The 11,782-nt window shown below is 40.0% G+C and overlaps 1 protein-coding gene across 2 annotated transcripts in view; it reads right to left on the reverse strand.

Annotated features, from left to right (window-relative positions):
• Positions 1–6,110: 6,110 nt before the first annotated feature.
• The window catches only part of AES (amino-terminal enhancer of split), a 15,821-nt gene continuing 10,149 nt past the window's right edge, over positions 6,111–11,782 (reverse strand). The window contains exons 4-7 of one of the 2 annotated variants that reach the window (XM_018561668.1): positions 10,518–10,562; positions 8,504–8,566; positions 7,852–7,926; positions 6,111–6,797 (exon numbers count right to left, since the gene is read on the reverse strand). In XM_018561668.1, coding sequence (XP_018417170.1) covers positions 6,582–6,797; positions 7,852–7,926; positions 8,504–8,566; positions 10,518–10,562 — 399 coding nt within the window. In that variant the 3' untranslated portion in view covers positions 6,111–6,581. Of the gene's footprint in view, positions 6,801–7,851; positions 7,927–8,503; positions 8,567–10,517; positions 10,563–11,782 lie in introns of both variants that reach the window. The other variant, XM_018561667.1, reaches the window with a different exon arrangement.

Raw genomic sequence — 11,782 nt, forward strand, 5'->3', positions numbered from 1 at the left:
ATACAACTTTTGTTCATATGTCACATGTATCCCACCTCCACACACTGCCATTTGAAAGGAACAGAGGTTGGGGTAATTGATATAAGTTCTGAGTGATAAAATTATTTGCTGGTACTGCTCCAAGAACCTTTAAAGCATGTGATTAAAAAGTGACCTCTGTATGCACCCATGCAGAGCTTGTACCCACTGTCACTTTTGCTGGACAGCTTAAGCTGGGTATACATGGAACAAACTTCAGCTGATTCTTGACAAATCTAACAAAATGTGCTCAGCTGGCCCTCTCTCTCAGCTCCCACTCACCAAATCAAAAAAATCGAATGAGCCGGGCAGAAAATTGTCAGCAAACAGTGCCTGCATCCAATCAGGTATTTTGACAGCCAATGGGGCAAACTGTCATAATACAATAGCTGCAGATTCCTCCATTCATGCTAAACAGAATAATAATAAAAAAAAAAAAATCTACTAGCGTATACCCAGCTTAAGTCTGCATGTAAATTAGAGAAAAAAATAAAAGCTTGAGAAATTAAATAAGAAACTCGTATGCTGTTTTGTATTTCTATAATAAAAGAAACAAAAAAGTGGTAGAGAAGTATCTGCTGCTGCAGTAATTAAAGGGTTAAGGCATTTGCATCTTCCTGCCAATGAAAGCTTAATCAGGAGGTCTGAGAAGCCACTGCCAGCCGTTTGAGGATTCTTTGGCTCAGCCTTGTGGTTTAATGGTTCTGCTCTGCCAGCCAGAGCTGTGAGCTGGGCAGGACCTAAACTCCACCTTCCAAGAAAGTTGTGAACCATCAGAACCATAGGAAAGGAGGCAGGAATATATGGAGGAAGCTTTAGTAAGCTAGCAACTCTTACAAAGCCCATCCCTGAATATAAGACAAATGTCAAGTCACCAAACTGTGATCATGTTCTGCCAATAATCATGTTACTTCAAGTTGATAGGGTTCAATGGGAGATATGCATGTGCAGTATAGAGTACCAGCCTCAGTCATTCATTCACATTTGAACAGAATATAGATTATTGCCACACAATGTCTGCTATTAAAGTGGTCTTAATATGAAATGTGCGAGCCATTTATGGATCTGCTTTTCGGGGCACACAATACTTTATGATGATGATGATGATTAGCTGTTGCACTAAAAAAAAAAATATTCACTCAGTGGACCATATGCATGGGCTGTGTACTGCTGTGCTGGTTAAATATATATGTGCACTAGTGGAAGAGAACATGGACAGAATAGTTTACATTTCCAAAATTGTTCAAAGCTGACCTTTCTATACAATTACATATCTGTCTTTCCTTCCAATTCGGTGATTGCGCATTGGCTGAGGTGACGTCTTCAGTCTGCTGCAGGCAAGAGGAAACGCTTCCTCAGTCTCTTCTTTCCGAGTCATCACAGTCTGCAATAGTGCAGCTATTGAGAAAATGGGGGGCTAGATCAGTGGCAAATATTTGTGAACAGATTTGCACAGGCAGCAGGATTTATGGCATCACAGAGCCTGGATATAAGAAAAAAAAAAACAGAAAGGGTTCCTTGCCTCAGAGACAGCTACAAAAACCAAAACAATAGTGGGTGATAGAAAGAAGACAGTCTCTAATGGGTTCAAATGGCAGTTTCTGAACCCTAGAGAACCAGATTTAATTCCCAGTCACAGGGGAATGGATCAGGGCAGCTACATGGGAGGCCCCTGTATCAAGATCTTAGCCAAAAAGTAAGAGGTCAATGGCCTCTAAGATAGAATAGAAGGGCAGAAACATGACAATTGATAGTACTGAGAACCAAACACTGGTCCAAACCCAGCAGCCGAAAGGAGAGGATTTGTCCTATGGGTAATCTCCTTGGGTGGAAGCCCTGAGGTCCACTTCAAGTGAAGTATGCATTCAATCTCCGATGATAAAACTTGAGAAGTAGACCTCCTAGCTTTTCGTGTCATAGGACTTACAAACTCAGAGATGCCCTATAACTCAGAACCTGGCCATACCGTTAAAGCTAGCAACTGTAAAGCAGGATGGCAAACCGGTCCTTGGGACAGAACATCCAGACGATCTTGCAGAGACCATGGTTTGCCTGCCCGGAGTCTTTCTATGTCAGAGTACCACATTTATCTTGGGCAGACCGGAGCAACAAGGATCACCAGAATGCCTTCCTTCTCAATCCTGTGAAGCAGACAAGGAAGAAGTTTTCATGGAGGAAAGGCAAAACAAATAAATGTGTACGGATCCCAGGAAGCCACCAAAGCATCCACTTCTTCGGCTAGAAGATCCCTCTAAGCTGGTACTTGGAGGAGTAATCCTGGGATGGCCTACAGTTTTTTTTTTTTTTTGCCCGTGTCAAATCTTCCCGTAGGAGGCAGTATCACCAAAGATTAAAGTCAGATAGTAATTTTCTGACTGGAGGGTATCCACTTCTTCACTCCCCAGCCCTACTTACCCTCGTCTGCCCCTTTCATTCATTGGATTACAGTACTTCAAATCATAGAAGCTTAGCATCACATGTTGGCAATACTTAGGACAGTCTATGTGCAAATGCAGCCTGCCTTGGAAAAACGCTGCTCCAAGCGGACATCCACCCACCAAGCCATTTAGATATTTGCATACTCAGGCCCCTGAGAGATGTACTCCAAATTCATGTCCAGAGTTTTAGATTGGGCTTGTCAAACAAGCTCATATTAGGTGTTATGGTTTGGCATCTGCAAACCTTTGACGATATAGTGTACTAAACTGTCTAAAATTGATATAGTCTGCATTGCTGCATGCCATATTGGATCTTGGAAAATTGTTAAAAGGGACATGTACGGATTATCCCTTACTGGTAGGATATGACATGGCAGAATTTTTTCTCTCATGGTAACAATCTGTCATTTTTAGAGAAGCCAATCTTGTGAGAGCTTATTGATATTAGTATGTTGCCCTCATTGCTCCATCGTATAAGTAGACAATAAAAGACATATGTTCAGAGCAGGCATTGAAAACAATTTATTGAAAAAGGCACAGTCACACCCTCCACACAGAATACCAACACGATCAGTGATCAGACACCACAAAAGAACAAAAAAAAAAAAGTCAAGAAGAAAAATATAAGTGAGGTGTTTTAGCATTTCTACAGGACTATGTACAGAGCACACACCTGGTCTGGGTACACGCTACTTTACAAAGAGTTGAGGGATGTCATTTTTCTTTTAAACTCCTACAATGCCATGCAAATTAATGGCAAATATAAAAATGCATTTTTCTTTTTATTACACCAGCTTTAAATACCAGGATTAAAGATGCAGCGCTGTTATGCAGAGACTGAACGATTGCAAACTTTTCCAGAGCACAGAGGTTAAAGATTTTTCTGAACAAACTTCTGCCAGTCCTGCTTACACAATTGGGAATATTGGAACTCCTTAACAAGTAGATAAATCTTAGGCCAAGAACAGATGAGTGATGCAGAGATTTTTGAAATGGACTGCTCTCCTCCCTGCTTGTGTCAGAGGAGAGTCATTTCCAATTCTTTCCATGTTGAGCTGATGCTGCTCAGCAAGGGGTAGACATACTGTGTGTTTCTATTAGGAAATGCACAGCATGTTCGATTGCCCATCTGAGAATGCCCTTATGATACTATACCTTCAATCACAGGGACAGAACTGAAAAAGCATAGGCTCATTCAATAGGCAATTTTCCCTACAAGTTCATTTAACCATTTGATGTTGATACCATTTCAGTGTGCATATACTGACCAAGCACAATAACGCATAAATCAATCACTTCAGGCTTCCTGTGACTGTTAATTATTTAAATAACAGTCCAAAGGGAACTGATGCACAGTAACCAGCATCAATCAGGCTTTAAAAGGTCTCCTGTAATCTGATTGAGGACTTATGATTGCAACTATGGATTATTGTACTCTTTCTAAACTACAGGTACACTAAAATTTAACAAACACCCTTGAATCCAGGTATATGTTCAATAAAAATGTGTTTTAAGTATGGCTAGTATACATTCGCCTTCATATTCACCTGTTGTAATCCAATATGAAGCAGTATTCACACTGGGCGAGCAAGGGTAAGCATTGGGCCAATCTGTGCTCTTTTGTTTTGCAGTGTTGCCAGTCTAACAATCAACATGCTTCCAGATGGTAAGAGCACAAGGATGTGCTGTGCGCATTTCAGCCGATTCTTGATGAATCAAAGGAGCTGGTCAGAAAATCTTTGCACAAACAGTGGGCAGCCACCCAGCTATCGGCTCTGTTTGGGTATTCTGACAGCGGCAGGCAGCCACCTTCAGAATACGGGAGATTCCTCGATCAACGTTGGTAAGCATTGATGGAGGAATCTGCAGACTGAACGAAGAACATATTACAATGGAGTTAGTCCTTAAATAAGCGAGTAGCGTTGCCTTCATTTCAGTGGGAGAAGGGGATGCACAGAGAATGCTTGCTTTAACACTACTGAGTGAATATTCCATATTGCTTTCTGAAAGAAGTTTCAAAAGATCAGTTGGTTAATCTGTCACCAAGGCAGCAGTAGAAAGGTAGCCAAAATAGCACTTTAAATAGGTACAGGATTATATAAATAAAAGGAACGTCCCAGAATAGAAATAAGGGAACAGTCATTCTTGAAGGTGCAAGATCCAGAAGTAATTATTTTCCTTCTCTCACTACTTCTCAGAGTCTCTGACATGGAAAGTGTATAAACACACTTGAATGCATATGCTTTCATCATATAAAGGACTCCCTAAGTAGTCAAGTATAGATCAGGAGAATCCTGGAGTTTACACCTTCAAAACCAAGTCAATAAAAGCAGCTCCCATATTTTTATTCTGACACATTCCCTTTAAGTCAAAGGAATACAGAGGCACCTAATAATTAGCAAAAAAAACCCTCAAACATCATAAGCAGGAACTTAACCATTGTGAAAAGTGTAAGCCATTTTTAGAGGGGACCTGTCAGTAACTTCACAAGTATGCATGTATAATTTTGTTATATGCTACAATAAACAGCAACAATAGACTTTTAAAAAGCTGTACCTTTTGTCAGTAAAACACAGCCCATAAGCTCCAGTTAATTGACAGTGCCTAGGAAGCATCTCTAAGTCTACCTCAGAAAAGTACACTGGGAGAATAACAAATCAGGGTCTGCTGCAAGTCGGAGGAAACATTTCCTTCATCTCCTCCAGTCATCACCTAGAATGCAATTTTTTGGCAAGTCACAGGGTGAGATGCTGCAGCAGATGCTAGTCTGTACGGGAAATGCTATACCCACAACCAGAAATAAAGTCAGACCGCGTCATCCCTAGGTCAGGATCTTGGTTGAGGCAGCGGACCTTGAAAATATGGCACCAGCCTTCTCAGGGGGAGTATTGGGAGGCTGACATTACTTGCTCTAATTTTGTTCTAGGAAATTCAAAGTAACATTTTGAGACAACGTTAATTGATCTGGGAGATATGGGCATTAAACAAATCGTGTGTGTATATATATATATATATATATGTTTATGAAAACCTCAGGAAAGCACATGACATGGAGAAGTTGCCTAAACTAATAATTCAGACTCCAGATGTCATTTTCCAGATGTCACAGACACTATAGCCAACACCTTCACTTATTCTTAACCCTAATATTTATCTCTGGCAACCACAGTATAAGGGCTATGTCAGAGAAGTCATTTTAGGGGTCAGGATCAAGGGTCGAGGATAAAGCTAGCCAAACACCTTGCAATTCAAATGTGCAACTTTCTTGTGGATTTACCAAAACAATGCAATCAATTTGTAGCTAGTTAGGTAGCCACTCGTACTACATAATTGTTGGTACACCTAAAGAAGGTTAATCACATTGCACAGTGTATGGATACTTCAAGGAGACACCTTTTCTTTTCCTATAGCGTAGTTCACTCACTGGTTGAATCAGCAAGATGTCACAAGCGAGCGAGATTCTCTAGCTTACTGGACCAGTAAGAGAGGGACTCATAGGATTAATGGCAGTCTCACCGCAGTGTTTTGATGTGTGAACAGCAGTGGAATCGCCCACCTAACTTGGTTTTAATTGTCAACATATGGGGCTCTGTCAAGTCAGTAAGAACTGGCTTGTTCTGCCATTACCACCTTACCTGTATGCCACATGTAGTCAAAATTGTTCCCATATATATGCGGAGCAAACTGCTATTGCCATTAGCAAGGAATGATCCAAGAAGATAGGCAATTACAAAGTTGTACACTAGGGGCCAACCAGGTTATATTATATAGTAGATGTTCTGCAAAAGAGCCACACAACAGACCTTAAACAGCTCAAAGTGGTCCATAAACCAAAGAAATATGATGACATGAGTTTTCTATAAAAATTGTGAGTTTGTGCTTTTGGTAAAATTATTAGCCAATTTACAATACAATTTGCGTTACATTCCAAATATATATATGTAGTCATAGTCCAATAACATATACAGCGGTCCTTCTGGCTGACAGTCTCTGGCTTTGTTAACCCTTTGACAAAAAGAGGATTTCCAGTGCATGTTGGGATAATACTCTACAAGGTAACTCCACTAGACAGTGCTAGAGTTACCACTGCGCTGCACCTTTATTCATCTAGGTTTCCTCCATGTCTTAGTCTGACTTGTCCCCGTCATCATCAGGCCGTTGATCCCCATCATGACCATTCTTGTCTTCTTTGGGAAGATGTCCTTGGGAGCCAAGTGCAGACAGAGAGAGAAGGCCACTGCTTGCACTGACAGGCATTGAATGTCCCTGCAATCCCACAGGTAGAGGGGTGAGAGGAAGGGCAAGAGCCTGTAGCTGAGACAGCTGGTGGACTTGAAGTTGCTGCTGTGGAGTAAGTGAAAAAAACATCAGACAGGGAGTTAGACCGGGCGGCAAAAGCATTACTGAAGAAAACAGAAAAGGGAACAAAAAAAAGGAAAAACCCACCCACACCCTTAATCAATGATTATTTGTTGTCTCCCCACTATTGAGGAGTAATCTGCATTCACATGGCTTTTCGGAAACTGAGAATGTATAGTATTAAAATGGTAGGAAACGTTTTGATTTTTCAAGGGAACGTGTAACGGAAAATACAGGCATCGCTATAGCTTGGCCTGTTTTAGAAAACTTTACGACAGGCAGTCTCTCGCTGCACTGCTTTCTAGGTTATGGCCCTTGAACATGCATGTAGACCAGGAAAGTCAGCATGAAATCAGAGCATCTGATCTAAATACTTGTTAATGTTTAGCAACCCAGTACTGTAGCTACGAGTTCAGCATGACAACTGAAAATTACATTTTCAGAAGGAGAGGTCAGCAATGGCAGCCTCCATGTTTTTCTTTGCTCCAATTTCTGTTAAAGCAACACTGTCCTGTGTATAAAACACAGGCACCTAAAGTGAACTACATGTTTCTTCAGCAGACACCGTCTCTCTGCTGTTATGCTCACTATAGGACTGTTCTAACGGTCAAAGCTCTAGCACTTAAAGTGTGGAAATCTTCCCACCCTTTTCCTGTGCATTCCAATTGGCCAGTGAGGCAGCCCACCGCAGTGATGGGCCAATAGAAATATATGGGTTGCAGAAGGCAGAGAGACAACTTTCAACACTAGCAGGAAGCTTTGCCATTTTACATTCTGCATCTGAGGTACATGGTTTGCCTGCTTTTCGTAATGCTACAGAAAAGCATTATCCAAATCACCAGTTTAAAAATATATAGTCCAGATGCACAGCCTTCCAGCTACGTGTAGATCGTCTTTTACACACAAATCATGACCAGAAAAAAAAAAGTGCCCATTTTTAGTTTGAGTACCAGACTTGGCAAGTCAATGAGCAGAGCACACTGGGTACAAGTTTATTTTTCCCCCTCAAAACAACCCCAAAAAAACACCAACATACACGGATAATAGAATTCAGTTCTGGAGCAGTCACTTGCTTTGCTCTCTCAATGGCTCCCAGAACTTGTTGCTGATGCTGCAAAGAGAGAATTAAGATCAATACAGAAATAGAAAAACTGACAGATTAAATCTAGCATGTATTACTGTGTTCGGGGCAAATCTACAGTTTTACACCAAAGCATAGTATAAATTTAAAGAAACTTTTAGCTAAAAAGTCAGGTAAAGGAAAGGGAAGACCACTACTTCTGTAATATGCCGTCTCTGTGATTCTTGCAGTTTAAATTGCTTTTACTTGGGTGAGGGTTTCTTGGCTTCTTAAGGGTTAAAATCTCTACTAGCATCTCCTCCTTTGTATTGTTAGGAGGGTGGGCTTGTCCTACAAAAGGGTTGTGCATTCCAATGGTAATTAAGTTGAGGAAAGAAACACAATCCTCCAATTTCAGTCATAAATCCATAAGGACAGATAACTGTGATGTTGGCCAGAGAAAAAACTAAAAAACCTGGATTCAGCCATGTTGCCGCTACAACAAAATATATGATTTTTTGTTCTGTGATGTGAACACAAACATAAAGAGGGGTTTTCTGAAATTTGACTGGAAAAAGGTGGAAATATACTTTTTAGTCTTCTATCTGATAACTATAGAGAAACATACCTCCTGAGAGAGGTAAGGCAAAACCTGGGCACAAATTCCATTCAACCTCTTGACAATTTCAGCCTGGCACAAAAAATAAAAATATGGTTACAACAATGCACAAACAAAAAAAGTTGGCTTTTATTAATTTTCTGTACAGCACCTTGTAAAATGTTGGCATTAACAGACATTAAATTAAATCTCATCTGGCAGGCTGCAAGTCTTTGCTTTCCTGGCATATGAATGTTAAACTTAAATCAGGAGACCAGTTTTTGTTTCATTGGCAGAGCAAACCTGCAGCTGTACTGACTGGAACACCTCACTTCAATGATCATCGCATATATGAACTCATCCCAGAGGTTCGGATTTTTCTATTCACAACCTATTGTTTTCTTAGACATTGGGGTCAATTCACAAAGAGAAATGTAATTTGCGCTCTCTGGTTTTTACCTCTCCTTATTTTTCGTTTGAAAACATGATATTCACCAACAACCCAAACATTATTTAGCATGCTTGTTAAGGTTTCCGACTGAAACGTTAGGGAGTTGGTGTTTTAGCAAATGGAGTGTTAACTCCACGATTCAAGATGTAAAAAGTAAAGTTTAAAAAGGTATTAAAATATGCTTGATGCATTCTGGAACCAGAAGGGGAGGAGAACAGCGCCTACAAAGAATGTATTTTCAGCAGAGTGCACTGTTGTATGTACACAACTTTATTATAAAAAAAAAAAAACCTGTTGGTTTACGACACACTTCACTACCAGAAGTTGTCACCTCAGAAATCTCTTTCAGAGAAGAAAATACCGCCAGAAAAATGGTCATAACGACACTCTGAAGGAGGTGCTTATATAACAATCAACGATCGCTGAATGGCCAAAAAAAAAAAAAAACTTTGTAAATTGCACTTTTGGACATATTTAACTAGGCGTGTTAAACTACAGATTGAAACATTAAATAACGAGCAGCGTGATGAAATATCACTTCAGAGAAGAGAAACACTAATTTGTGGATTTTCTAAGCGTTACATTGTTTGGTGAATTGCACATGCTTAAATTTCGTGCGATATTAACTAATGAGCGAAATCAAGAAAAAAAAAAAAGGCTTTGTGAATTGACTCCATACTAACATATGTTACTTCCTGTGACCAGCAATCCAGTTTATAAAAATAGGCTAATTTTATATTCAATATTTATTATAGAACCTTGTTTTAGCATCCCCATGGGCCTTTGGGCAATAGCCATTCCCAGATTATAATCCACCACAGTTCATAAGTGTGAGAAAAAACTATTTAATGGTCAAAAACTGCTCACTGTCCTTCTGAGAACTATTCTAATACGTAGATTCTGATCCTTTGGGATTTTAGACACTAGAGCCTAGGGGGAAGCTTACATTACCTCAAAGAAGTGTTACAATTATTATATTTAGAAAAGAAGCTTCTTCACAGCTAGTAAAGTTACCTTCAAACTGATACATCCCTTTTAAATTTCTAATGTTTTCTACATGACAGTGTGCTGAAAGGGCAATAAGAGAGCCCAACCACTTTCCTAAGAAACAAGTAAAGGAAATAGTCCCTCCAGGGGGATGTTTGGAAGTATTGCAGCTGGAATCTAGTTACTAATACAGAAGCACTTGGACTTAAGAAGACCTTTTTCCTGATAATCGGCCTCAGACTGTAATAAATCTAAATTCGGCAGACAGAAAGGAGGATCTCAGCCAAGTACTAAGCTGGATGAGGAATTTTGCAGAACTCTTTTTAATACAAGTGATCCAAAGACATCGGAAGGCTGTGTGTAAGCATCTGATTCATGACAGCTGTGTAGCCAGGTTATTGTGGTGGTTATGGTTTGTGTCTAGAACTTAAGTGGAAGTTTCCACTCCTCCAAAAACTAGAAATGCCTTGCTGGCAAGGCTTCAGAAAATTCCCAGTATTAGAATTAAGCTAGTTCTAGGGCCATCATTTAAAAAAAAAAAAAAAAAAAAAGTAGGTATCATTCTGACAAAAAAAGTCTAATTAAACCACACTTCACTGCACTTACCTGTTTGTGCATTTCAATATTTAGGCCATAGGACATCTCATAATACTGGGGAGAACAGAAATCCTGTTATTATCGGAGAATGCATTGGTATACAGAATGCAGGCATACATTTTGAGACAGTGAAACTAAAAGAAAATTTCAAACACTTTACCTACTGAGAAAAACAGACATTTGTCAAATACAAGTGTGAAGCTGCTAAACAATATCTAAAATGATGCCACAAGGTACTAGAAAGATCTCATGATAGAAAAACAGTCCTGAAAATATTTCCAGTAGCACAGATTTGCCAATGACAATGGTAATCTACCTAAAACAAAAAAAACACTAAAATAATGGACCTATAACTAGACAATTCCAAGAAACCAACTCCAGCCAGGCATAGAACGTTGGGGGAAATCTCCAGGTCAGGTTTTTTTTAACCAAATTATTTATTTTTTTTAAAAAAATAAAAACACAAAAAAAAAAAAAACACAACTTTGGCTGGAGTTGAGCACTGAAATTCAGTATGGGTAATCCAACTCTTCAAAGAATATACTTATTTTTCTGTCACATTGCTACTGTTGCTGCACTGGTACTAGCCCCTTTCAACAAGTCTTGTGAAGACAGAATAAAGTAGATTAAAAGCAACTAAAAAGAAATCTTCAGTCAAAAAGAGTTTACTTGCAAGCTTGTTTGAACACTCATTTACCATTTGTAATGTTTACAACAGGGAATGTTTTACTGCCAAACACACAATGAATTCACAAGTCTCTGAACTGGCTCCCTATGTGGACTGTGGGCCCAGCTAGCATTTACACATTGTATTTCAATTAGGGATGCATCGATACCAGTTTTTCGATATAGGAGTACGAGTACGGATTTTTTTTGCGGTATTCGCCGATACTGATATCGGCATCCGTAGGCCTGGATTATCAGGAAGCGGGGTGGCTGGTTATGACCCGCCAGCCGGCTTCCCGATTGCCTGGAAAGTTGGTGTTCTATCGAAAGAACACCGGCTTCACTTCCCTCACGACACTGAGGCAGTGGGTCATGACGTGCCACCCGGCTTCCCGATTGGTCCAGAAGTCAGGCAACAAGTGAAGGCCGCTGCCTGGCCAGTCAGGAAATCAGGAGGCAGGTCATGACATACCGCCCAGTTTCCCCATTCTGAGGGGCCGGTGTCGAGGGGCCATATTTGTGCAAATTAATTGGGAAAGTGAAATTTACCCTTTAAAATAATTACACTTACACTCAATGAAGTATCCCCCCCCCCCCACCCCTAATAT

Source organism: Nanorana parkeri, unplaced genomic scaffold, assembly GCF_000935625.1.
Source record: "Nanorana parkeri isolate BGI_ZX_2015 unplaced genomic scaffold, ASM93562v1 scaffold537, whole genome shotgun sequence".
Taxonomy (NCBI): Eukaryota; Metazoa; Chordata; class Amphibia; order Anura; family Dicroglossidae; genus Nanorana; species Nanorana parkeri.